This window comes from Rhinopithecus roxellana, chromosome 8 (assembly GCF_007565055.1).
Source record: "Rhinopithecus roxellana isolate Shanxi Qingling chromosome 8, ASM756505v1, whole genome shotgun sequence".
Lineage (NCBI taxonomy): Eukaryota > Metazoa > Chordata > Mammalia > Primates > Cercopithecidae > Rhinopithecus > Rhinopithecus roxellana.
The window spans coordinates 98602930-98630501 of record NC_044556.1 but is presented as its reverse complement, the minus strand read 5'-3'; the positions used below and the strand labels follow the sequence as shown (position 1 = coordinate 98630501).

The 27572-nt window shown below is 44.4% G+C and overlaps 1 protein-coding gene across 2 annotated transcripts in view; it reads right to left on the bottom strand.

Moving 5' to 3' along the window:
* Positions 1–488: 488 nt before the first annotated feature.
* Positions 489–27572, bottom strand: part of SLC35F3 (solute carrier family 35 member F3) — a 404617-nt gene continuing 377533 nt past the window's right edge. For both annotated transcript variants that reach the window (XM_010383549.2, XM_010383558.2), the window contains 5 exons: positions 16009–16228; positions 8648–8773; positions 6433–6625; positions 4909–4998; positions 489–1964 (listed from right to left, as the gene is read on the bottom strand). In XM_010383549.2, coding sequence (XP_010381851.1) covers positions 1729–1964; positions 4909–4998; positions 6433–6625; positions 8648–8773; positions 16009–16228 — 865 coding nt within the window. In that variant the 3' untranslated portion in view covers positions 489–1728. The remainder of the gene's footprint in view (positions 1965–4908; positions 4999–6432; positions 6626–8647; positions 8774–16008; positions 16229–27572) is intronic.

Here is a 27572-nt window from a genome sequence, read left to right as displayed (position 1 = left end):
ATCAGTCAAATTATCCAAAAAGCCAGCATTAGGTTAGGATGCCCGAGGCAGGCAGGTGGCTGTGGGGGCTGAGCTGGAAGACTGGGTAGATTTATGGACTGGGGCTGCCGCTCTGGGCGGCACCTAGAGACCAGTATAAACTGAGTTGCGGATCCTGTTCAGAAGAAAAAGTGAGAAGGAAGCCACGGGCAGGGCTGAGCAGAGGGCAGGTACCTTGAGGGAGAGGGAGAGGAACAGGGAGAAGGAGGGGAGGGAGAGGCTGCCCCAGGACTTAGAGCTTCTGTGAGGCTTTGGGGATGCTTCTGCGTTTCACTTGCGCAAAAGTCAATTCTATCGACACTACAGTCTCCTTTCCTTGAGGCAGATGGGCTGGCTTACCCACCTTGAAAGTTCTTAGGGGCAGGTGCAGTTGAGAAAAAGCCAGAATGTGGGGAGGACTGCTTCAGGACTGGTGCAGTGGGAAAGAGTGGCCACCAAGACAGCACTGATGCTTCTTTTTCAAATATTTTATTAATCTGTTTGGCCAAACAGGTAATGGAAACTGAGAATAATAATTTGCTAAAAACTTCAGGTCATGAATGCCCCTTTCCCCCAGGAAACAAAAGACTCCATGGTTACAGAATGCACCATTGGGTTATGACAACGTTTCAAAATAATGTTTCCATTTCATATGTAACAATGTAAACTTCAAAAATAGTAAACTCTAACCCCTGACCCTCTTTACAGATCTATCACAGATAGAATTTTCTGGCAGACCTAAATTGTGTAAGTAAACAGCCTGGTGCTTAAAAGTTTCATAAAAAGGTTTACAGATTTCAGTAAATAATTTTTCAGTCTTGGTCAGGAAGTAAAAGCAGCCAGCAATTCCCCTCCTGCACAAGGTACCTTATATGGGTATTGTACACCTTGGGCCACTCCGTATACACTGGCCATCAGCTCTGTCATTTTTGTACACAGACATACACATATATAGAGAGTTTTATTTGTTTCTAAAGATTTTTACATCTAAATTATAAGACGGCGCCAGTGACGTATCACGTCACCTCGCTTCACATAGGTAAAGACGAAAATTCTGTAGAAGGCACTGTGATTTCTCTTGCACGATCTTACACAGACACATGAGAGCAGGCCAGCCGGGGCTTGGACTTATCTTGTCCTTCCTGGTACCTGGCACAGACCTGTCCTCTGATAGTTTTTGATGTTCATCATCCATTTCTGCCTTGCCTCTTCACATCCCAGACATCCTTCCCTCCCTTCTTCCATCCCTCCATCCATCCATCCAAATAAATTGACAGTATCTTTTGGTTCATTGAAACTCCTTAAAATTAAGAGTACAGCTCTGGTATAAAACAAAATATGACCTACCATAGCTGAAAAAGAATCACAGTGTACAATGTCATGTTCAGTTGCTAAGATTCTAAACACTTGCCCTGACTTGTCAAGAATGTCAGCCATCCAAAACGATCTATGCAGGGATCTTTTAAACCCACTTTACATTCGTTGGAAAAGCACTGAGAGGTTCTTCTTTTCTCTTTTGTATTGAATTGGTACCCTTTAGTGGAAGGTCTGATGTGGAAAAGTGCAAGCAAATTGGACATGCCAATAAATACCATAGAACTTACCGCAGATGACCAAAACTGTACAGGTATGTACACCTTACCCAACTGAGGTTCCTCCCGGCAGGAATAGACCTCCCAGTCATTACCACCGAGTTCTAGAGGAGTGGTGTTAGCGGGCGAAGGAAGGGCGGGCTCTTCTGTTCTTGCTCTGAGGTCCTGAGCTCAGGTCAGCAGCGCCTTCTGCAGGCTCCTCCTTCTTCCTCACTTTGAGGCGGGTGAGCAGCTTGATCAACCACACATCCCATTCCTCTGGCAGGAGCAGGAGGAGAAAACCCAGGCCGATGATGATGATGGCGATGACCCGGACCCCATTGAAGACGATCTGACTGGTGTAGTGATCAATCACTGTGGGAGACAGAGCATGGAAGTTACCTAGCTGCAGGGCTGGGGGCATGTCCCCGGAGAGCGGGCAGGGCCTAGGGGCATCCTCCTCTGTCTGGCAGTGTTGTGGTCTTGCCTGGACCATAGGATTCTCCTCAGTATGATTTTGTTCCAGGTGGGCTGGGGTTACCTCTCGTAAATCACTCTTAACTTTATGCAACCTCTCTGGTATGAGGCCTTGCATTTGTATGTCACCTCCCAAAACTGACTTGGTAGTTCAAACATTGATTTATGTGATTAAAAACAGTGAATGAAGGGCAATTGAGGAGATGAGAGATAGATAGATAGATAGATAGATAGATAGATAGATAGATAGATAGATAGATAGATAGATACATAGATATTACACACACACATACACATATTTGACCCTTGAACAACATGGTTTTGAACTGTACAGATCCACTTACACGTAGATTTTCTTCCACCTCTGCCACACCAAGACAGAAAGACCAACCCCTCCTCTTTCTTCTCCTCCTCAGCCTACTCAGTGTGAAGATGACCGTGAAGATGAAGACCTTTATGATGGCCCACTTCCACTTAATGGGTAGCAAATAGATTTTCTCTTTCTTACGATTTTCTTAATAACATTTTCTTTTCTTCAGCTTTATTGTAAGAGTACAATATATTATACAAATAACACACACGATATATGTGAATCAACTGTTTTTCATCAGTAAGGCTTCTGGTCAACAGTACCCCATTAGTAGTTAAGTTTTTGGGGAACTGACAGTTGTATGTGGATTTTCAACTATTCAGGGGTTGGTGCCCCCAATCTCTCTACATTGTTCAAGGGTCAACTGTATTTTTTTTTTTTTTTTTGAGACAGTGTCTCACTCTGTCATGCAAGCTGGAGTGCAGTGGTGCGATCAGGCCTCACTGCAACCTCCACCTTCTGGGCTCTAGTGATCCTCCCATCCAGCTTCCTGAGTAGCTGGGACTATAGGTGCCACCATGCCTGGCTAATTTTTGTTATTATTATTATTGTTATTATTATTTTGTAGAGATGGGGTTTTGTCATGTTGCTCAGGCTGGTGTAGAACTCCTGGGCTCAAGCAAGCATCCCACCTTGGCCTCCCAAAGTGCTAGGATTACAGGCATGAGCTCCCATGCCTGGTCCGTATTTCAGTTTTTAATATTGGTTAAACATTCTGTTAATTCAGCAGATAAGAAGAACCAACCAGCCAGTCCCGTGAGCAGATGTCAGGGAGAACCCAAAAGCCGGGCAATGACTCTGCTTTGACAAGTGAGATACGCAGCAGGTTTCCCGGCTTCCCTCTTCCAATCAAGAGTGGCCTGGGATTTCTTTTTTGGACTCATCATTAAACCTTTTATGTTCCAGGTAAGTAATGAAAAATTATTTTAATTAATCTCTCAAACACCTGGTCACATTGTACACTCAAAGTAAGTTTCTATACAAGACAACTGGAACATGCCTTCTGGAGACAGGAACACGGTGTGACTACAAACTAAAGATGCAAAGAATGTAGGGGGAGAATGGTGACAAGAGATTTTTCAGAAGCCTGCAGTGTCTGGACCATTTTCCTTTTTTACCAGCTGTCTAGGAGCTCAGGTGTTTTCTGCATTTTGAAATGCTGTCTCATTGATTATTTCATCTGGTTGTCACATTAGCCAAAGTAGCAAGGGTAGGTATGATTTCTCATTTGCAGGGGAGGCAAGCTAAGGCTCAGAGAGCAGATGAGTTGGGACCACAGATCTCCAGGTGGGCTGTGGTGGTGCTGGGCCCGAGCCCTGTCTCCTGACGCCTCCCCCAGGCCTGGTACACTGCCGCCGCTGTGAGGCAGTCCTTCCAGAGGAGTCTGGGCCATGGTGGGGCAGAGAGGTCCAGGGCCTATGGAATGGGAGCGGTGGGAAACATGGGGACAGGCTTGGGAAATTGGGGTGCCTGCAGGCATATTCACCACCGCATTGAACAGGATAAGGGTTTGCCATTCCCTTGGGGTGGGGGTGGCGGTGATCTTTTAATGGCCTGAAAGTGGCAGGATTTGGGAGGTGGCTTTGGAGGAAGCTGTGCTAGGGACAAAGGAGTGAGTGTTCTGGGGAGAACAGATTCACAGCCCTTTTCTCGCTGAGAGAGGGATGCCTAGGGAGGTCAGGTGTGAGGCCAGGAGGTTCTGGGAAGAAAATCCAAAATTCCTATCTGTGTGAGCCAGGAAAAGGAAGGTGGTGAGGGGCAGGTGTAGACAAGCTTCTGAAAGAGCTGTCAACTGTGTGCCTTGGCAACGAGTCCCCAGGGGAAAACAAAGGGCGGTCCCGAGTTCCTGGGCAAAGGACGTTCCCTCCCTGTCTTCCTGGAGGTCAGGAAAAATCACATTCACGCTTCTTCAGCTTGTCAGCGTGTTTCTACCTCATGCTTTGAGCAAATTTTCTCCTCCAGAAAGTTACCTGCAAAAGTTACATTTTTTCTGCTACATAATTGCCTATATTTTTTAATAATGCTGATGAGATTCATTTCTGCTCCCCATACCAGTTAGATCAAGATGGTTTTAGACTTACTGTATCTTGAAGTGGTATGTGAAAATCAGCCCATTATGGAGAAAATATTGCATATATAACTACTATTAACATTGCACCTAAATGCTTTTTTTTTTTTTTTTGGCAGATGGTTAAACACGCATTCTATAGGAGGCACAGCAAGAATATATGTAAGTATGTATGTGAGAGTACGTGTGTGTATGAGTGTGTGTGTATGCATGAGTGTGTGTGTATGTGTGTGCATGTGTGAGTGTGTATGTATGAATGTGTGTATGTGTGTGCATGTGTGAGCGTGTATGTATGAATGTGTGTATGTGTGTGCATGTGTATGTATGAATGTGTGTATGTGTGTGTGAGTAGGTGACGGAGTGTGTGTGCTTATGTGCAGATATAGAAAGCCGCATAGAGTTACCTGCATTCACAGGTACGCTGAGGACGATTCCAAGAGACATCAGAGTGGGATATGTAACAGCAATTCCAAAATTTAATACAATATTGAATGCTGAAATAAAGAATGTAAATAACGAGTGTTATTCACAACTGCTCTGTACTTTACCTCCCTGCTGGCCTATCTGACCCAGGTTTCGCTGATGGGGCTGGAGTCATAGGAGTGACAATGACCCTTTGCTCTGATTCAGTGAACTCAGAGTTCCTCTGGGGGTTCCAGGACTTGGGACCAGGAGCAGACATTCTGAGTACTCAGCCCCTCTGTTCCCTGAGTTTTGAAGAAGGGAAATAAGTTTGGAAATGGTAACCACTGCAAAGGTGACTGGGACCATCTTACCAGTTTTGCTTTTCTCTGCTGCTGGCAATGAACAGGAGCTCTGGGAAATTTTTTTTTTTTTTTTTTTTTTTTGAGGCACAGTCTTGCACTATCACCCAGGCTGGAGTGCAGCGCACTGTGGTGCAATCACAGCTCACTGCAGCCTCAACCCCTCTGCTCAAGTGGTCCTCCCCCTTCAGCCTCTTAAGTAGCTGGCACTACAGGTGCACACCACTGCACCTGGCTAATTTTTAAATGTTTATTGGAGATGAGGTCTCATCAAGTTTCCCAGGCTGGTCTTGAACTCCTGGGCTCAAGTGATCCTCCCGTCTTGGCCTCCCAAAGTGCTGGGATTATAGGCATGAGCCATTGTGCCTGGCTGTGTTTTTAGATGGAAACTGGATAAGTCACCTCCTTGGTTGCATTCTTGCCTAGTTCTAGACTTATATCAAGTAATGGAGACAATGATGATGATGACATTATAATAATGATAATCTATGGTATTCTATAGTATTTATTGAACATTGACACTTATCAGGCAACTTTTTTTTTTTTTTTTGAGATGAAGTCTTGCTGTGTCCCCCAGGCTGGAGTGCAGTGGCGTGATCTCGGCTCACCGCAAGCTCCGCCTCCCAGGTTCACGCCATTCTCCTGCCTCAGCCTCCCGAGTAGCTGGGACTACAGGCACCCGCCACCACACCCAGCTAATTTTTTGTATTTTTAGTAGAGATGGGGTTTCACCATGTTAGCCAGGATGGTCTTGATCTCCTGATGTTGTGATCCTTCCGCCTCGGCCTCCCAAAGTGCTGGGATTACAGGCATGAGCCACTGCGCCTGGCCCTTATCAGGCAATGTTTTAAGAGCTCTGCAGGTGTTAATTTACCAGTTCCTTGCTGTACTATGCTTAGTAGGTAACATGCAACACACTGGACTATTAGTTCATTATTCAGAGCAGCAGTGACCACTGTGACTACTACATTGATACTGGTTCTGGAATTCAAATCCAATGTCATCATTTCAAAAACTACTTTGTGAAACAGAAATATCTTAAAAACTGGTGAGAACGAAAGAATAGCAATGAGCACTGTTTTCTGCCTTCAGGGAACATGTTTCCTAAGGGTCCTCTGCTGGTGATTGCTTTCTGGGACTTCTGGACAGCTGGTCACCACTTACTCAATAAGAGAACTGAAAATCCACAAAGATTTCCCCATGGAATGTCATCAAAAGAGCTCCAGTATTCCACTTTGGTAAAGTAGAGGATAATAGGAATGCAGGTGATGAAGAGGATGTTAAACACACCCAAGATGGACAAAAATAAGGCGGCTTCTCCAAACTTAGCACTGCCCAGGAGGAGCTTGAACAAAACCTGTAGGAGAAAGCAGAGGAGGACGGGGTGAAGGCTCACCTCAGACCCCAACATAATGTAAGTGAAGCAGAGTTCCCTCCACAACGCTGGGGTTGCACTGCAGGATGGAAATCAGATTCCAGGCGAATTCCATGGGGTTTGACCTGTGTTCATTTGTACACATATTCAAATCCCAGTGACATGGCAGAGAAGAGTTGCTCTTTGGTTATACAGAAAGCATCTTTGGGAGTCATGGGTTTTCATACTAGGTTTGATTTGTCTGTGTTGTGTTCCTGACACTACATCACTCAAAAACATCTGCCATGATTACACATCCTCTCAGAGACCCCTAGAAGGGATCCTTGACCCTGTATAAGCAGGTTGAACACCATTGCTCCCAAGAAAGAGTGCTCTGGCTGCAGAGATATTTTCTGTAAGTCAAGGGTGGAGGGATTTTGCTCATATCTGCTCCATCCCACCATATCCATTCCAGAAATGGCATGGGTTTTAGTGGAATGCACCAAACTTTTATTTTCTTGCACCTGTTCTTTTTTGCACATCATTTCAGGGGTTTGGAAGGCCAGGAGGAGAGGGTGAATGTGATGGGAGTGGCCAGGAGCTGAACTGAGAGATGCAGGTGGCCCCAGGGCAGCTCCTGTGCCGAGTGAGCTGTGGTCTAATTTGAGTCTCTGCATCGTTGTCTCTCTTACTTTTCCTGCTTTCTCTTTGTTCAGCCATTTCCCAACTCATTCATGTATTTCCTAAAAAACGTGCAGAAGTATGGACGGGGAAGTAAATGGCTTTCAGCCTCTCACCTAGGAGGCACCATGGACAAGTTGCAGGTGGTAGAGGAGTTGGAGATGGGAATCTGAATCAGAATATTGTGTTCATTGTGGATTGTGTTTCTCCCTGTTTTTTGCTCCTCATTAGGCCACAGCGATTTGAGTCTAGCAGAATGTATGTAGCCTTCTAATATCTTCTGCATTTGGATGGTTGCTAGACTCTCAGAGTGGTGCTCGATTATCACATCTCCTCAGTGAGAGGTGTTCAGAGAAAGAAAATGACATGTGTGTCTTCCTCTGTGGGAGGTGAGGGCAGGGAGGTGATGAAGGATAAGGCTGAGTTATTTCACTTGCCCAAAACCGGAACACATGGTACTCACAGAGCTGGGGGAAAGAATGTCTTTTCTTATGACTCTCTACAGTACTTAAATTGTATCGGTCCTATTGTCTGGATCCACAAAGGGCTGATAAGTGTCAAAACTAAAATCTCATTTCTCGTTGAATCTTCTAGGTCAGTTCTCCAACTTGGAGTCCTGAAAATATTTGCATTCTCTGCTATGGATCTTAGGAGAAGGAGAGAGGAGGAGAAGGGAAGGGAGCAGGGAGAGCAGCCAGGAGACTTGATAAAGTAGGAGATGAACAGAGAAAGGGACCTGAGTGCGGGAATAAAAATTTGTTTCCTCTAGACCTGAAGTTGGCAAGTGCTTTCCCATGGTTCCCAACATTTCATCAAAATACTTTATTATCCCCATATTACAGCTGTTGTACTTTTATTTATTTAGCCTTCAAGGCAGTAATGGAAATGCATATGGATTCATAGCGAGCAGTGGCGGCTGCAAAAACTGTGTGGGCAAAGATTTACATGACAAAGCTGCACCAGATATTCAAGTCTTCCCACCCCATAGGGTGGCAAATGATCTGAGCAAGCACTGAGCTTGTCGGCTGCCATCAATGACGTCAGGAATCTGATTGTGCCTGTGCGGATGGGCACCACTCATTTTATCTCAGATGCTGCAACGATGTGGCTACAGATAGAAAGGCCCAGAGAGCCAAAGCCAAGAGCAGTGGCACACCTCCCCCTTGCCCTTGACTGAAGTCTCTGTCTGCCTGTTGCACAGTTGACTCCAGCTATCTAGAGCTGCCTGTCCTGAGCACAGGTATCATCAGAAGCTCTTGAAAAGTGAAGGACCGGCCATCTAAAGCCGGCTGTGCTGGCTGAGGAGAGCCCAGCCAGCTGAGAGAGTTCACCCCCCGTGCATACCTTGTAGAGGGCAGACATGGATGCTGAGGCCACCACCAGTGCGATGCCGATGACGGAGTGGCTGTGGAAGCCATCAGCGTAGGTCATCATCACAATGCCAGCGATGGCGAGGATGGCGGCCACAATCTGGACGGACGGAAGAAAATGCTGGTCAGGGAAGTCCGGACGGAGTCGGAGGGGCCACACAAGCGCCAAAGAGCCGGAAACGCGTATGGGGTTCGGCCACGTGAGGGGAAAGTGCTGTCTCCTTTTTGTTCCTCCTTGGGGAGCAACAGGCAAAGGTTGACTCTTGTCTAAATTATTGTTGCTGCTTAGGGCACTTAGCAAAGCTTGGCTTGGCCAAAGAACGGAAACTGCTGGCAGCAAGGAATGGGTGGCATGGTGGTGGCCAGTCACTGTGATTCTTAGGGACCTGGGAAGGAGGTGGTCATCGTTGCAGTGGCAGGTTATTAAATGGTCATGACAAGGCCTGGCAGATAATCCCTGGGCAGCCCCCGGAGATGACCTGAGTTCTTTCCCAGCCTTCTGAAAGTACCTCCTGTGACCTTGCTTTTATGTATTTCCTATCTCAACAGGGAAGCCACTATGAGGACAGAAGATCTTGTCCCCATTTTCTACCCCAGGAGTGGGGTCTGACAGAATGTCACCTGCCAATCAAGGCTACAAACAATGTCCTAACCTTGAAGGTGCAGTTCCTTTCCTCTGTGGCCGTAGGCTCCCCTCAATCCTGTTGCTGTCCTGATACTGACTTCTCAGATGGGACAGAGGCCTCATGGAGATGTACACGTTACTCTTGTGCAAAGTGAAATTGCCAGAGTAAATAGGAGATAAACCATCTGGGGCAATATTCCTCAAAGGGGAAAATGCACCAGCACAGAGAATCAATACAAGGACTGATCTGAGGTAGCCATGAAGTTGCAGAAATGTCACCAGGTGGGAGGTGGAGAGGGGGTTGCAGTCAGTAGAACAAATGTGTGCAGGAGAAGTTTCCACTTCTGGATTTACTGAGAATTTTATCCCTCTTATGAATCATTCAAAATCAACTTCAGCTGTCTAAAACAATATCAAATAGCTAAGGTTAACTGAGTGATCATAGCGTATATGTTTCTATGTATGTTCTCATTTTATACCACAGTGGATATTGTCATTCACCTCATTTTGTAGACATGAAAACTAGGCTCACAAAGTTTGCCAAACCCACACAGCTGGTATGTGGAAGAGCAGAGTCAGATTTCAGGTCTGCCTGACTGCAAAGTTGATAATTACATATATATACAGGAACGCATGATTCACAGAGGAAGTACTGCCAACTTACTGTTAGATTCAAACTGAGGTTGCCTTAGTAGTTAAAACATAAGATGTTTAGGTTAGTGAAACATAATGTGGCTTAATCTCACGCAGTATGTCTGAGTTACGTACTTCTCTTAGCATATACCTCATACGCTATATTTCTATATAATGCTGTATCCACCCTTAACACAGAGGTATTGAGAGCAGGTGGTTATCGTGTACGAGAGAACTCCCTGGCCCAATCTGTCTGCGTGTTCTTTCTGGTATGGGAATTCACTTGCAGTCCGCCACACCATTTTGCATCAGATATATGCCTACATTTCATATTCAAATGCTACATGTACTGTGTAAAAGTGTTCATTAAGAGAAAGAAACAGAGATAGCAAGACCATAAGGGAATTTTTCCCCACAGGAAAATAAAAAAGGGAAAAGTGAGAAAGCAGGCGGGGAAGGATTGGTTTCTGCTCCAGAGAACACATGTAATGCAAGGGTGCTGCCAGCAACATGCCAACGCGGGCAGGCATCAGAGGACTCCCAGTGAAAAGACACGAGAAAGGAATGGAGAGAAGAAAATGGCCCAATTCCAGAAGCTTGGTGCATCTCCCCTCTGGGGATACCCTTTGTTTGTTTGTTTTGTTTTGTTTTGTTTTGTTTTGAGACAGATTCTTGCTCTGTCGCCCAGGCTGGAGTGCAGTGGCACTATCTCGGCTCACTGCAACCTCTGCCTCCAGGGTTCAAGTGATTTTCCTGCCTCAGCCTCCAGAGTAGCTGGGACTCCAGGCGCCTGCCACCACACCTGGCTAAATTTTATATTTTTAGTAGAGATGGGGTTTCACCATGTTGACCAGGCTGGTCTCGGACTCCTGACCTCAGGTGATCCACACACCTTGGCTTTCCAAAGTGCTGGGATTACAGACATGAGCCACCGCATCTGGCCTGGAGCTACTTTTTATTGAGCCTTTCCAGGCTTACGGCTGAAGTTGGAGGAAATGAAGGACAGTGAGGGGTGATTTTTTCTGAAGACTTGCAGGGCAGATTTCCAACCTCTCCCTCTCTTCTCTATTGATTAAATAATAAACAGCTAAAAGCTTCTGCCTGGGCTGCACTGTGTGGCTAAGCTGGGGGAAGGACAAGGGGGTAGGAAATGAGAGCATGGTTGGCCGTTGACCTTCTGGTCTGTTGAGGGGATCAACATCAGAGGAGCTGGTGCCACTCTATCGGTTCATTCTGACAGACGGGCAGGGGACTCTGATCTCCTCCTCCAGCCTGCTCCTGGGGGTCCCACCCACAAGGCACAGTGTTGACAGCCCTGGCTGTGGACCTTCCACTCTCCAGACATCAGCAGCCCTGCAACGACCGGCCCCATGTGCTGGGATGTGAACTGGGGCTCCTACCTCACTCTCAATACACTGTGGAGCGCAGCAGGGTTGGAACATGCCCTGTGCCTTTGGGAGCAGAGCTCAAGATTCCTTCCTGATGCCTGGAATTCCTGTTAAGTTTCCAGTTCTATCTTTTAAAAAGTATGTGCATATGTTACATTTGACACCCTGACACATCTGAGTTTCTCGGTTTTCATGTGAAAATATTTTCTTGCCCATTTCCTGCACTAAAACAAACTCTCTAGCAAGGCCAGTCAAGTCCGCCCTGTGGTTCCATGTGCTCCATGTACGTCTTCTCCCTACCGGGGCCCCTGGATAGGTGCTGAGGGTGGGTTTGGAATCATGACATCAGAGCTTCCCTGACCTCCCCATGCCTCTCTTTCCTTACACTTTCCTGTCCCCCCGGCCCTCAGTGTTCCCCACGGAACAATCCTAAAACAAAGCCTAATGGGTCACGGTGGCCCAAGACCGAGATGGGTAAGAACCACCACCTCTGCTTTGTCTGCTTTGTCTAGGGAACAGTTAGGTGGAGGTAAGGAAGGAACACAGGCCGGGGGTTGCTGCTTAGTGTCTTCATGTCCTCACCCAGCGTGGTGACCCACTGTCATAACCTGCCCGGCTGCCAGAGCTCCAGGTCTGAGTCCCATGCACCCAGGCATGAGTCACGGACACACCACTCATCTCCATGACAGTTCTGCTCCCTGCTCCCTGTGGGGCTGAATGGGAAGGCAAGGGAAACCCTTAAGCCTTAAAGAGGAGAGAGGAGGGTTGGTGGTGCCCTAGGTGAGGTCTAATCACCGTTCAGACTAGGGCTCCTCCTGCTTAGTCTTGCTAAAAGGTGGCAAGGCCTGGAGCAGTGGTTCACACCTGTAATCTCAGTGCTTTGGGAGGCTGAGGCAGGCAGATTGCTTGGGCCCATGAGTTCGAGACCAGCCTGGGCAACATGGTGAGATTCTGTCTCTACAAAATATACAAAAAATTAGCTGGGTGTGGTGGCATGCCCCTGTACTACCAGCTACTCAGGAGGTTGAGGTGAAAGGATCACTTGAGCCCAGAAGGCTGAGGTTGCAGTGAGCTATGATAGCACCACTGCAATCCAGCCTGGGTGACAGTGAGATCCTGTCTCTGCAAAACAAACAAGCAAACAAACAAACAAAAAAACCTAAAAAACAGCAAACAACAAAACATGGCGGACTGCATGTTCTCTGCCAAACATAACCCCATTTGGAAGCTTTTTAGATTTGCACAGCTTCAGGCGATTTTACAAAAGGGAAAAATGGATTGATTTTTAATTATCCTTCCCCCAACTCTTTCCCTCTCAGCTCCTGGCCTGCTCTCATTGACTCAAGGAATACTGGAGTTTGGAGGGAACTGGGGGATCCTCTAATCCACTCCTTCTACGTCTAAGAGTAGAAAGTTGCCTGGGCTGTGAGCTCCACCATTGCCTGTCCACTGTGTCTTTCCCCATGCTGGGCTCAGGTTGCAGAGGGCAGCCCCCACACAGAAGGGAGTCAGAACCAGATACCAGATACTGTTCGGGAATGGATGGCTCCTTTTGAAACACTGTACACATTTTGATTATTGGAAACATCAGCTGGAATCTGACTGAGATGGGAACTGATCTTGGAAAAAGGTCCATGATCCCCAGGAATGTGCCGCTAGGGTTTGAGGACCCCATGGGTGACCTCTCAGCTCACCTTCTGGCTCCTTCCCCTGCCTTCCTGGTTTAAAGACCCTCACTGTGATGGGTGGTCCCGAACAGCCCTGAACAATCGGAGAATCTCACCTCCCATTTTCCTTGACATAGAGGCTGTGGGTGGTCTCACTCAGCCTAGTCACAGCTGATGGGCAGTGTACACCCAGGGTTCTACCTGCTCTCATCCTACTCTTGCTTTTGCTACATTAAACTGCCTCTCTAAATGTTCATCCACCAACAAGAGAATTGGGCTGATCCATCAACCCCCTCTAATTGAGAAGGAATAATAAGAATGCCATTGAGAACAGATACCACTTATTGAGTTTTATGTGTGAGGCATGCATCATCTTATTCTCACAACTGCTTTCTAAGATGAGTAGTAATATTCTCTCCATTTAACAGAGGGTCAGGGACATTTACTAGTTTGCTCAAGGTCCAAACAGCTTATGAGAGTGGAGCCAAGATCTGTGACCTTGTCATTGACTCTAGCCTAGGACATCTCCATCGCTGAGCTAGAACCCTGACCTAGAGAACCAGGGAACATAGAGAAAGCACACCTAAGCAGAGAGTCAGATGGCGACACAAGGAGCCAGCTTGGCTCCTTCCAAACAGACACTCCAATGGCTTCTCACCCTCTCATACCGTACATGGCCAGGAATCTCCCCAGCATGATAAGACACGTTTGCTTCCTTCTGGATCTGTGCACATGACCTAGACTTATCGATGTTTTCCAGGAACCATGGCCCTTGTGGTTTGAGTAATTGCCTTAATAACACAAGTCTCCTTAGCAGCCAATTCCACAAACATAAGGCTGTGCCTTCAACATGGTTTTTATGTCTGCTTGGCTCTCAAGCTCATATGCTCAGCCCTCCAGGATGGAGAACCATGTTAATTCTTTTCAGTCTTTGGAAATTACCTAATGGACAGCGCTAGCCAACCCAGGTCTGAGTGAAGTCTGAGTGGTCCCATGCACCAGCTAGATATTATCTTGGAACTAAATCTCCATCTGTTTATCAAGGAGAATCTTTCAGTCCCTTTGGCACATGGCAGTGTCTCATGATGGATTTTGCTAGCTCTCTGAACTTCTGAAGAAGAGAAAAGGGAGCCCCAACACAACCTGTGGCAGGAAGCTCTAAGATGACAGGTCATGCACTTCTGAGAGGAATAATGATTATTAGAGAGACTCACAACTGCACAGTGCTTTGCAAGTCACAAAATGCCATCAATGCCATCACTGACACTGGCTCCTGGGAGCTTCATTCAGTGTCAGTCTAGTACCAAAGGCCTTCAACACAAAACCTTGCTCCATACACAGTGATCAGCAACAGACCAAATCAATCAAGTGGCCAGCATGGCCAGAATGTGCCATATTCCGAGGATGATTGTTGGGTGGGGGGTTGGAGGGGTCTTATCTGTGTATAGCAATATAGATCTAGAAGCATCATATTGCTTTCTATGAATTTAGGAGTACTTTTCAAGTTTTTCACACCTCCTTCTCTTAATCTCAAAAAAAAAAAAAAAATGGGTTTCTTCTGCTAGATGTAGAATTAACCTTGAAGCTTCTCTTCCAGGAACAGGGTCTCATTTGGAATTTTCTAGGGACATCTGAGTCATGCCAAAAATTTCCACAAATTCTCCTGGCTCTTTACATCAAAATAAAGTCAGGAAGGACATGGGTGGGTGGCGGGGGGACCCAGGACATTCAAGTCTTCAGCATCGAGGCAGGCAGGCTGCTGGGTGGCTCACTGTGAGAAGTAACTGCATTTCTTGCAGAGATGCATCAGATCATTTATTTGCTGAAAGCTTTTCTGGTGGCACAGAGAGTGAGTTTTTATTCCAAAATTAACATTAAGCCTCAAAACAAATTTTCCCCCTACTGCAAGCTAAAAATATAACTCAGAAGTTGACTCATGTCCCCACTGCTGTTTGGGTAACTTAGGTGGGTGTGCATGCACCATTAGGGTGATGTCATTGTTCCCAGGACAGCGAGGGAAGGCCGGAAGTAGAGGGCCCTGGACTGGTGGCCAGCAGGACTTGCTTTCATGGGACTGCCCCTCAAACCGGCTCTTAGCTTTGTGGCTGAAGGGGAAAGCTCTACACTAACTGCAAAAGAACTAGCGGCCTGGCCAAATGCTCACGGCGCTGGTTTGAAGCAAGGTGATGACGGGTCAGTGGCAGCTCCTGGCCACAAGAGGGAGCCAGTCAGAAGTCACTAGTGTTCTGCCCTGTGCGAAACGTCTCCTGTTTCTTCTATTCGGGGGACTCTCTCTATATTTCAGCTGATATTTGATAGTGCACGTGTCCTATTTCATACAGCTGTTATGAAATCCGACGAGCTAACTTTGACTAGCTTCTAATGTAATTGGCTGAGTCTCGGTTGTAAAATGAGCGGTAATTCAAGGGATATAATTTCACTCCCCCTTGGTCATTGGTTAGAAGGAAATGAAGCTGGCCCTTCACAGTTGGGATTTAGCATGAGTGTGTCTGGCCCACTCTGGCTGTGTACACACGGCCCAGGCAAAGGGCCAAGACTGCATGCATGCATGGATGCGGAAGGATCCTTCGGGTTTCACGCACATCCTCACCCGAGAGTGGCAGTGTTAGCAGAAAGCTCCAGGCTGCAGGGCACGGTCATGCCACGCACTGCAGCCGGGAAAGCCGCCCATGAGAGACTGGGTGAGCACGCAGAGAGCGGAGCATATCGCCATTCCCAGGCTGGGTCCCCGACTGGCACACACTTTAGGGAATGCTTGTTGAAATGCTTGAAATGAAAGGTGCTTTAATGAATGCTTGTCTAGTATGGTTTGCAAGCAAGAAGGTTGGCAAGGCACACCAAGAACCGGGCCCTCTGCTGGGCTCATTTTCTGCTGCAAATCAGAAGGAAAGTGGTCAGCAGCTTATGCTCATGGTCCAGCACATGGAGCTAAGCAAGCCGATGGGCAGGTTTTGGTTGACATGACTGAGTGAGGGAGGAAGACAGATAATAAGGAACTTACCCTCACTCCCATGAATCTGTCCCTGAGAACGATCCATGAGAGCAAGAACACAAAAGCTTTGTTGCAGCAGAACAACACGGAGACATCCGTAGTGTTTATTTTCTTTATTGCATGTAAGTACAGGTAGTTTGTGAGTGTCCAAAGAACACCAAAGGGTGCTGCCTTGGTAAAAAACACCTTCAAAGTCAAGCCATTGTCTCCAAAAAATCGACAGCATTCCCTAAAACAAGGAAAGAGAGGCATTGTTATTATTTTCCTGGGTTTAGACAGACCATTTATTTCCTATAGCAAGTTTTTTTTTTATTTTAAGCAAATATAGGAAGGGGCAGGGTTTTTAAATTATTATTTTTAATAAACTTCTATTAAAGCCCTTCAACCTATTGCTTTAGTCCACTGAAACAAATGTTGCACAGTGATCTGATGTCACAGATTCTTCCTTCTGTTCATGTTAAGCTTAGAATTTATGGTTCTATACAGAAGGTAATGTTGGTGTTATCTGACCCGAAGGCCTAATTCTATGGTGATTGACTGAGGGATTCTGTTACTTGCTGAGTAGGAGAAGGGGTTCACTACACCTTTTTATTGGGGTGGGGAGTGTTGTGGGAGAAGGATGGTAATGGAGGAGGATGGATACTCTAAGACAGGGTGTCTAATCTTTTGGCTTTTCTGGGTCACATTAGAAGAAGAATTGTCTAAGGCCACATATAAACTACACCAGCACTAATGATAGGTAATGAGCTACTAAAAGAAATCACACACAAAAAATCTCATAATGTTTTCAGAAAGTTTACAAATTCGTGTTGGGCCTCATTCAAAGCCAGCCTGGACCACATGTGGCCTGTGGGACAGGGGTTGGACAAGCTTGCTCTAAGAGAACACATTGAAACATACTTTTAAAAAATGTTGCTCTCAATTGGAATTACCTTTGTGATCAGGCAGGGGCAGTCACTTCTTGGGCATATCTAATACCTTTTGGCTATGACACGAATAGTGTTAACTCGCGACCTATTTTCTCCCCGAGGCCATGTTTTGGGTACTTATTCCACCATGTGGAAGTCCCACTTCTCTAAGAGACTATCTAGCACAGGAAGAATAAGCAGATCCAAAAATTCAGAGTCTAACGTGGGAATGAGATGAGGAAACATCTGTAGAAGAAAGTCTTTCGATGCCATTCCAGAGTCTAGGGGGAAGGATCACAGATAGTTCAAAAAATCTTTAAGAAAATTAAAGCCAGTCTTCCACATGCAGAAGAAGGAAGGAGAGGAGGCCGTGGGGGGCTCGGGTGTGGAGAGAGGCCACTGAGAAGGCTTGGTCGACAGCTGCCTGTTTCCTTGACTGTCAGGGAGTGAAGATCATTGCTGGGTTGGGCCTGATAAGCCAGGCAAGGAGATGGACGAGAGAGGAGGCACTGCTCCGTGGAAGCCTCTGTCCGGGCTCATGGACGTGGTGCAGCACTGCCACAGCTGGGGATGGCCTGCCAGCCAGGAAGGGAGTCAGCCCGCTAGCGATCTAGAAATAGACTCAGTCCCAAATGAACTGCCATGAGAGCAAAAGAAAAGACGCCTCTAGAATAAAGCAAATGCACTAGGTTGGGGGAATAGCTCTGTCCTAGTGCCACTCAATATTAAAATGCAGAGAAAAAGGAGGAAAATTAAAAACAAGAGTCAAAGGGGATTGGGTAAGATTTTAAATTTAATTTTACTGTCTATTCTTCCTATCAATCTAGAAGGAAATCTTTGTTCATGATTCAACTATGGGATGTCCATAGCAGGAATAAGAAAACTCCTTAGAGAAAGGCATGAGAGCCCAGGATATTGACAGAGGAGAAACACACTTACCGTTTTGTAGAGTCTGGGGCAGTTTGGCCACCTTTCTCTGCACACAGAGTCCTATGTTGCTTCTGAACAAACGGGGGCCAGGTAAAACATTCACATCACTAAATGTATCACGAAACCGATTCAATGGAATTGATTCCATTTTGGCTTTATATAGCTGCAACCCTCATCTAACTGAGAGGCTGATATTTCTTTTTGCCACGTATTTTTCATACAGTATTCCCGCTACATTTTCTATGGGGTTTTCCCAAGCCCCTGTTTGCAGAAGACTCTGTTCCCCCAGGGGCAGTGACCGTGAATGATGGCTTCCTTTATGTTTGTGATTATGGTGGCTACAAAGTGATGCTGGTCCATTGAGTATGACCAAAATAAAATACAAATATTCTTTCTGGCCACTCATGCCAACCTAGCTCCACTATACTTAGAGGTTTCCTTTCCTAAGAGAACAACATCACACAAGTAGAATTTCCAATTTCCACCTGGCTCACTGTCATGAAAAGTAATTCATGTTCTGGAAGGGGCCATCCAAGGCTAACTGGACAACCTGTTTCCTCTCTGAAAATCCATATTTGACTCCTCCAAAGCCTGATTGTTGTAGGTGGGATGGAGAAGGGAGGTAGGGCACAGACATGGCTTGGTATTGATGGCCCAAGTTGCTGGAAATGGGGAGGGAGTGGGGGATCCCATCCTGGAGATGAAAAAGGTGAGACTCTGAGGCCTGGCAGAGTCCTGCTGGCTCTTTAAGGCATCATGGCCAGGAGATCACAGCTTAGGTTGGTGGATCTTGGTTCTAATGAGACCAAGACAATTGGCCCCCTGGACCTGTGAGCCTTGTGATATTCTGAGACCAAAGACTATGCACTAATCTTCAGTGCTAAGAGATTAGTGCACAGTCTTCGGTCTTAAAACAGCATAATATTGGCCCGGAGCGGTGGCTCACACCTGTAATGCCAGCACTTTGAGAGGCCAAGGTGGGTGGATCACTTGAGGTCAGGAGTTTGAGACAAGCCTGGCCAACATGGTGAAACCCTGTCTCTACTAAAAATACAAAAATTAGCCAGGCATGGTGGCAGGTGCCTGTAATCCCAGCTACTCGAGAGGCCAGCACAATATCTCAGGGTCTGGCTGGCCCATGTATGTCTCTGATTGCAAGGGAACCCAAGACAGATGATGAACATGAATCCATTTCTGCCAGAGACCTCCCTCTTCTTGGTATACAAATGGAGCACAGTCAACACTCTCTTGACTGACGCCCACATAACTGACTGGACAGTCTAACGCCCTTCATTCCTTCTGCTCACTGATGCTGCTGGCACGCTAAAGACTAGAGGGTGGCAGGTTACTTCCAGAACACTCAAGTCCTTCTGTTCCTACTGATTGAGTCACATACAAAGATTTAGATGTGTTTACTTCTGATCCTGCTTTTGCCAGTTAGTTCTTGGTATTTCAGTTACACAGTTTAATTAAATATTTCATGAACCAATGAAATATGAGTGGGAAACAAAAGCTTTTTTTCTATGAAATCTAAATTGAGAGCTTCAAGAAAGACTTAATAAAAATAAGCAATACCAAGCCAGGTGCGGTGGCTCACGCCTGTAATCCCAGCACTTTGGGAGGCCGAAGTGGGTGGATCACAGGGTTAGGAGATTGAGACCATCCTGGCCGACATAGTGAAACCCCACTTCTACTAAAAACACACAAAAATTAGCCGGGCATGGTGGTGCGTGCCTGTAGTCCCAGCTGCTTGGGAGACTGAGGCAGGGGAATCGCTTGAACCTGGGAGGCAGAGGTTGTAGTGAGCTGAGATGGCGCCACTGCACTCCAGCCTGGTGACAGAGTGAGACTCTGTCTCAAACAAAAAGCAATACTGCTACTGAATATTGAATTATTCAATAGAATTATTCAAAGAAACATGGTAAAAGAAAAAATTGTAAAAATCAGTAAGTTCTGCACTCATATTATTTGACAAATACTTATGTTCTTAGTACTCTTTAAAGAATCCCAACTGGGATAGCCTAACTTGACTTTATATTCTAACTTTTCTACAAATTTCTAAAATTTGGTTATATTATATATTTAGGGACGAGGATGGCTTATCATTTAATTCATATCAACAAACCCTGGTTTAGCACTTGACATTCCCACAATTCTAGACAAGGTCTTATGGTTGATACAGAAAAGTAAACTTTTTAAGCTAAGGAAACGTCTCTTTTAAACTAAGATGAGTTATTTCTTTTGTAATTTCTTCCACTTCAGTTTTTCTATTTAGTTTTTTTCTATTTCAGTTTTTCTGGTGCTTCTTTTAGTTTGATATTGGATCTTTTGGTTTGATCTTCTAATTTTCTTTTTTTCCTTCTCTCTTTCTCGATCTTATTTTATGGGAGATAATCTTGACTTTATATTCCAACTCTTCTATTACATTTTAAATATTGGTATCCTCCATTTAATTTTCAAGAGCAGCTTCTGCTCATGAGAAGGTGTAATCGGGGAGATGACATTTATCCTTCAATAGGAGGCAACGCAAGCCTAACATATTGACATAGGAGATAGATGGTGTGGAATATAATGATGCTATACTGGAGAATTGGGTTGATTGGATAAGTCCTCATAAAAATGTGGATTTGGAGCTGAACCGAAGGACTAAAGGATAGGAAGGATTTATATAGGTATGTGTGTGGTGTGGGGCAGAGATAATATCCTTGTAGAGGTAAGAGAAGATATTGTATCTATGAAACAAGAACAAATGGTTATTAAAAAGGATATAATCTTGGAAATTAAATATACGATGTAGCTACATTTTTAAAATTAATAGACATTTTGGGAGGCCAAGGCAGGCAGATCACTTGAGGTCAGGAGTTTGAGACCAGCCTGGTCAACATGGTGAAATCCTGCCTCTACTAAAAAATATATAAAAATTAGCCGGGTATGGTGGTGCACACCTGTAGTCCCAGCTACTTGGGAGACTGAGGTATGAGAATTGCTTGAACCATGGAGGTGGAGGTTGCAGTGAGCTGAGATCATGCCACTGCACTCCAGCCTGGGAAATAGAGCAAGACTCTGTCTCAAAAAAATAATTAATAGGAAAGTTGGAATATAAAGTCAAAATAATCTCCTATAAAATGAGAGAGAGAGGGAAAGAGGAAGAAGGAAGGAAGGAAGGAAGGAAGGAAGGAAGGAAGGAAGGAAGGAAGGAAGGAAGGAAGGAAGGAAGGAAGGAAGGAAGGAAGGAAAAAATTAGAAGCTTAAACCAGAAAGTCCAATATCAAACTAAAAGAAACCTCAGAAGGAGCAAACAGAAAAAACGAAGTGGAGGAAATTACAAAATAAATCATTCAAGAGTTTCTCAGAACTGAAAGACATGAATCTTCATAATGTAAGGGGTCACCAAGTACCAACAAAATGAATAAAGAAAGAACCATAACAAGGTGTCTATTTGTAAAATAAAGGTATACAGAGAAAACCTAAAATCTCCCAAGAGAAAAAAAGCAAACAAGGTCAAGAAATAGGAAATTGTAATCACCTCGGACACCACCACAACCAAAATGGAAGCCAGACAATCATGGCACAATGCATTAACATTTTTGAAGGAAAATTTTTTTTTTTCTAGCCAGAATTCTATCACCAATCAATTATCAATCAAAGGTGGAGGTAGACTGAAAGCATTTTCAGCTATGCAGTCCTCAACAGCGGTGTCTCCCAAGCCACTGGAGGACACGCTGCACCAAAGCAAGGGTGGTCTGGAGGAGAAAGATGTGGCAGCTGGAAGCAGGCCAACTCCACATGGGCAAGAGAGAAAGTGCGTCCCAGCATCAGCAGGGTGCTCTGCTGCAGACCAGGAACCACAGAAGGCTCCTGGAGGAGATTCTCTGAGGAAGTCTTATGATGAAGCAAGAACAGGCAAAATAGTGATAGGCTTTTGAGGTGGCAGAACGTTTAGGGAAAAAAATAACAATCATTACATGGAAATCAAGATGAATGAGACAAAAGAGGGAAATATTGTTGGCAGGAGAAATGATGGGTTTTTCACAAAAGACGGCAGAATCAGTGAACAACATGTGTGCTTATGATAATGCAAACACTATTAACTAAAAATTGGGATATTATTATGTTGGGGGGTGGGGAAGAAAGGGTAGGGTGAGATAGAAATCAGAGGATGTCTATATTTAAGAAATACGGAGATAAGAATTTAATTTAGCTAAATGGGTCTAAATACCAGAGAAAAGTATCCACAAGAATTGAGGGTGGTTGAGAGTAGGCAGATGTGGAGCTGCAAGAAGTTACTCCTCTTTACCATAATTCTTTTACTACTATTTTGCTTTTCCAAAGTATGTGCGTGCATTAAATTGCTAAAATTAAGTTAATTAAAAACACATAAGAGAGAGGTAAAGTTTCTGTGGTTGAAGCTGAAATGTGGGCACTCAGACAGCTTTGAGGGGTGCAGGTGCAGTTGGAAAACCACAGAGAGAGAAAAGCCCCGCGATTAACAGTGAAGGATGCCACAGCCCAGACAGACGAAAAGATCCACTCAAGTTCAAACAGATGTGAGTAGTAGAGCCAAACCTGCAGCCTGGCTTGTTCCTCAGTGAACACTCTTATGTTCCTCTCTTTTTCCCGTACCCATTTCATCACCATTTAAATATGTCTAAGTCTTTCCAACTTTAACATACTCCTGTACAAAAGCAAGCCTCTCACCCAGCCCCTTTCCTCTGTTCCCCTTTTTCATAGCCACACTTTTCAGAATAGCCATCTACGCTCATGTTCTCCATGACCTTGCCTTCCTCACTGTCCAGCTACTCTAGTCCATGCCTGCTCCCCACACTCACTCAAACCCCTGGACGAACTGTGAATGACCTTCACATTACCAGTTCCAGAAGGCACTTCTGGGTGTTCATCTTACTCTTGGAAGCCTCTGACATTGTTGACTGTTTCTCCCTGAAACACCCTCTTAGCTTCCAACTCAGCACAGTCCCCAAAGTTTCCTTTGACCTCTCTACACCCTTCTAGACTTCCTCTGTAGGCCTTCTTTGGTATTTTCTTTTTTAATTTCTTCTAAAAAAAAAAAAAAAGAAAAAACCCAGGATACATGTGCAGAACATGCAGGTGTGTTACATAGGTACACGTGAGCCATGATGGTTTGCTGCACCTATTGACCCGTCCTCTAAGTTCCCTCCCCTTATCCCTCACCCTTCAACAGGCCCTGGTGTGTGTTGTTCCCCTCTCTGTGTCCATGTGTTCTCAACGTTCAACTCCCACTTATGAGTGAGAACATGCGGTGTTTGGTTTTCTGTTCCTGTGTTAGTTTGCTGAGGCTGATGGCTTCCAGCTTCATCCATGTTCCTGCAAAGGACATGATCTCATTCCTTTTTATGGCTGCATAGTATTCCATGGTGTATATGTACCACATTTTCTTTATCCAGTCTATCATTGATGGGCATTTGGGTTGGTTCCATATCTTTGCTATTGTAAACAGTGCAGAAATAAACATACGAGTACATGTGTCTTTATAGTAGAATGATTTAGATTCCTCTGTGTATATACTCAGTAATGGGATTCCTGGGTCAAATAGTATTTCTGGTTCCAGATCATTGAGGAATTGCTGCACTGTCTCCCACCGTAGTTGAACTAATTTACACTCCCACCAAGAGTGTAAAAGTGTTCCTATTTCTCCACAGCCTCACCAGCATCTATTGTTTCCTGACTTTTTAATAACTGCCATTCTGACTGGCATGAGATGGTATCTCATTGTGATTTTGATTTGCATTTCTCTGCAATGCTCAGCAATGTTGAGCATTTTTCTCATACACTTGTCGGCCATGCAAATGTCTTCTGTCGAGAAGTGTCTGTTTATATCCTTTGCCCACTTTTTGATGGGGTTGTCTTTTTCTTGTGCCTATGTTTAAGTTCCTTGTAAATTCTGGATGTTAGACCTTTGTCAGATGGGTGGATTGCAATACCACCCTGAACATGCCTGATCTTGTCTGTTCTTTGATATTTTCTTAGGGTTCTCTTCAACCTACAAATAGTCACTGAGTAATATCATCTATTGTCATGGTTTTAAAGCCCAGCTGATGACTCTTCAATCAGGATACTTTTAAAAATCTGATACCACCCTTGCTTGGACATTCCCAGATGCCTGAAATTCAGCCTTCCCAAATAAACTCAGTGTCTTTCCCCTGCATCCTCAATCCCGAGATGCTACCGTGATTTAAGTTTCTACCCAGGCCAGATACTTAAGAATCATTCTCAGCTTCTCCTTTTTTGTCTTCACATCTAATTTATCACCATGGCCTATAGATTATTTCTACTAAATATTTTATTCTCACAGTTAGTACCCTGACCTATGCCCTTATTCTCACTCACTTCAACTACTGCTGCTGGAGACTAGCTTCTCTCATCACTGCTGTCCCTCCTCTAATCCAATTCGTTCCATTTTCCACACTACACTCAGAGAGATCCTCCTTTTCCCTCGCCTTCCCTTAGGATAATGGCCAACCTCTTTGGTCGGTTAATTTCCATCAGTTGCATATCAGCTCATATATCCCCTTCAGTGTTGGGACCATGTGTCAGTGTTCCTGACACATGGTCCCATAATGCCCTGTCTTCCTTGTCGTAGTGTACAGGACCGTTATTGTAATTGCACTTTATTGTAATAGCAGCTTATTTAATTGTTCGACTTCTTCACTAGAACATACACTCTGTGTGGTTGTTATACTTTTGCTTCATATTATATCCTCATAGCCTGGCATATAATACATGTTCACAAGTAATTTTTTTATAGAATGCATGCACTTATTCCTTTATGGAGGACCAGAGGTTTTTCAAACAATGAAGCATGGGGCCATTTGTCTTAAAAAATCCCAGGGAGCTGTTAAAAATACAATTGCTTGGATGTGACCCTAGACATACTCAATCATACTGTCCAGTGAGGGGCCAAGAATTTTGTAGAGAATGGTGCAGTTTATATGCGGGATGCATTCTTGACAGCATGCCATAATTCAAAATTTACAAATCTTGACTAGTTTTCCCCCAGTAGCACTGTGTTTCTGTTCGTCAGCCAGTTAATGTTAGCACCATTACCTGGCATTTATAGTTCACTTGGCCTTCCAGAACTGGTATTTTGATTCTTGTTTAACTTTTAAAATCTCAGAGGAGTCACATTATTTGAAATTTTATGCATACATAAAACCTGTCATAGTTGTGTTTTGCTACTGCAAATTTTCCTTAAAATGTGAACTTCACTGTATTTTTTCAAAATTTCCAGATTATTTTCATGAACAAATTTGAATTCAAAGGTTCATGCTCTTTTCTCACTCTTTCTCCATTTTCTTTATTTCTCTCTTTGAAAAAGTTCTTCTAAATTTTTAATTGTGGTAAAATACATATAACATAACATTTACAATCTTAACAATTTCTTTTTCTTTTTTTCTTTTTTTTTGAGGTGGAGTCTCGCTCTGTTGCCCAGGCTGGAGTACAGTGGTGTGATCTCGGCTCACTGCAACCTCCACCTCCCAGGTTCAAGCGATTCTCGTGCCTCAGCCTCCTGAGTAGCTGGGACGACAGGCACCTGCCACCATGCCCGGCTAAGTTTTGTATTTTTAGTAGAGATGGAGTTTCACCATGTTGGCCAGGCTGGTTTTGAACTCCTGACCTCAGGTGTGAGACACCATGCCTGGCCATGTTTTACTTTGTAAATATGGAATTACACATCTTCTGTGCTTTTTTTTTTTTTTTTTTTTTTTTTTTTTTTTTTTTGCTCAACATTATGTGTGAGAGAGTCATCCATGTTGTTGTAGGTGGCAGTATTTCACTTGCTATATAGCATCTAATAACACAATTTATTTACCCATTCTACAGTTGATGGACATTGAATGGCTTAGATTATAAATAATGCTGCTATAAACATTCATGGATATATCTTTTGGCGCACATATGTATGTGTTTAGTTTGGGTATATACAAAAGAGTGGAAATACAAGATTAGAGAGTATGTACATGCTCAGCTTTAGAAATAGTACCAAATGGTTTTCCAAAGTAGTTGTACCAGTTTACACTATAATTTTTTTTTTTTGTTTTTTGAGCAGAGTCTCACCCAGACTGGAGTGCAGTGGCACAATCTCAGCTCACTCACTGCAATCTCTACCTCCCAGGTTCAAGCAGTTGTTGCACTTCAGCCTCCTGAGTGGCTAGTATTACAGGCATGTGTCACCAGGCCTGGCTACGTTTTGTATTTTTAGTAGAGATGGGGTTTTGCCATGTTGGCCAGGCTGGTCTCGAACTCCTGGCCTCAAGGGATCTGCCTGCCTCAGCTTCCCAAAGTCCTAGGATTACAGGTGTGAGCCACCACACCCAGCTTATCTTTAATCTTTTAATTGAAATTTTAATCCATTTACATTTAACTTAACTACTGCTATATTTGGGTTTAATTCTATCATTTATCTTTTCTATTTGCCTCACAAATATTTTTATTTTTTCATTTGTGTTTTTTTTTGCCTTTTTGTGGGTTAATCAAATTTTAAAATGATCCAATCTCTCCTATATTAGCTTGTTAGAAATACATTTTAAAAATTATTCTTCCAGTGGTAGATATTACAACATGTACTCTTGACTTACTAGAATATATTTTATTTGATAATTTTATCACTTATTGGACAATACAAAGGCCTTACAACACTAATTCCATCCCACACTTCTTTATCATATTTTAGGCTGTTATTTTTATGAGTTTTTGTTCTACATATTTTAAAAATCCTGTGACGTGTTATTACTGCCATTTTAGACAGTCAGTATTCATTTATATTTAATCACATATTTACTATTTGTAAAGCTCATTATTTCTTCCTGAGCTGCTGTGCTTCCCTCTGGGATCATTTTATTTTTTTCTGTCTGAAGAGTCTATTTAAAGTATTACTTTTTGCATGGGTCTGTTTTCATAAAAATATCTTTATTTTTGTCTTCACTTTTTTTTTTTTTTTGAGACAGAGTCTCACTCTGTTGCCCAGGTTGGAGTGCAGTGGCGTGATCTCGGCTTATTGTAGCCTCTGCCTCCCAGGTTCAAGTTATTCTCTTGCCTCAGCCTCCCAAGTAGCTGGGATTGCAGGTACGCGCCACCACGCCCAACTAATTTTTGTATTTTTAGTAGAGATGGGGTTTCATCATGTTGGTCACGCTGGTCTTGAACTCCTGACCTCCTGATCCACCCACCTCAGCCTTCCAAAGTGCTGGGATTATAGGCATGTGCCACCATGCCCAGCCCCTTGTCTTCACTTTTTTTTTTTTTTTTTTTTTTGAGGCGGAGTCTCGCTCTGTCGCCCGGACTGGAGTGCAGTGGCCAGATCTCAGCTCACTGCAAGCTCCGCCTCCCGGGTTTACGCCATTCTCCTGCCTCAGCCTCCTGAGTAGCTGGGACTACAGGCGCCCACTACCTCGCCCGGCTAGTTTTTGTATTTTTAGTAGAGACGGGGTTTCACCGTGTTAGCCAGGATGGTCTCGATCTCCTGACCTCATGATCCGCCCGTCTCGGCCTCCCAAAGTGCTGGGATTACAGGCTTGAGCCACCGCGCCCGGCCTGTCTTCACTTTTTAAGGAACATTTTTATTAGTCTTAGAATTTCAGGTTGATAATGATTTTCTTTCCATCCTTTGAAGATATTTTTTCATTGTCTTCTGGCTTCCAGTTTTTCTGTGGAAAAGTCAGTTGTAAATTCTAATTTTTGCTCTTTTGATGACAATGA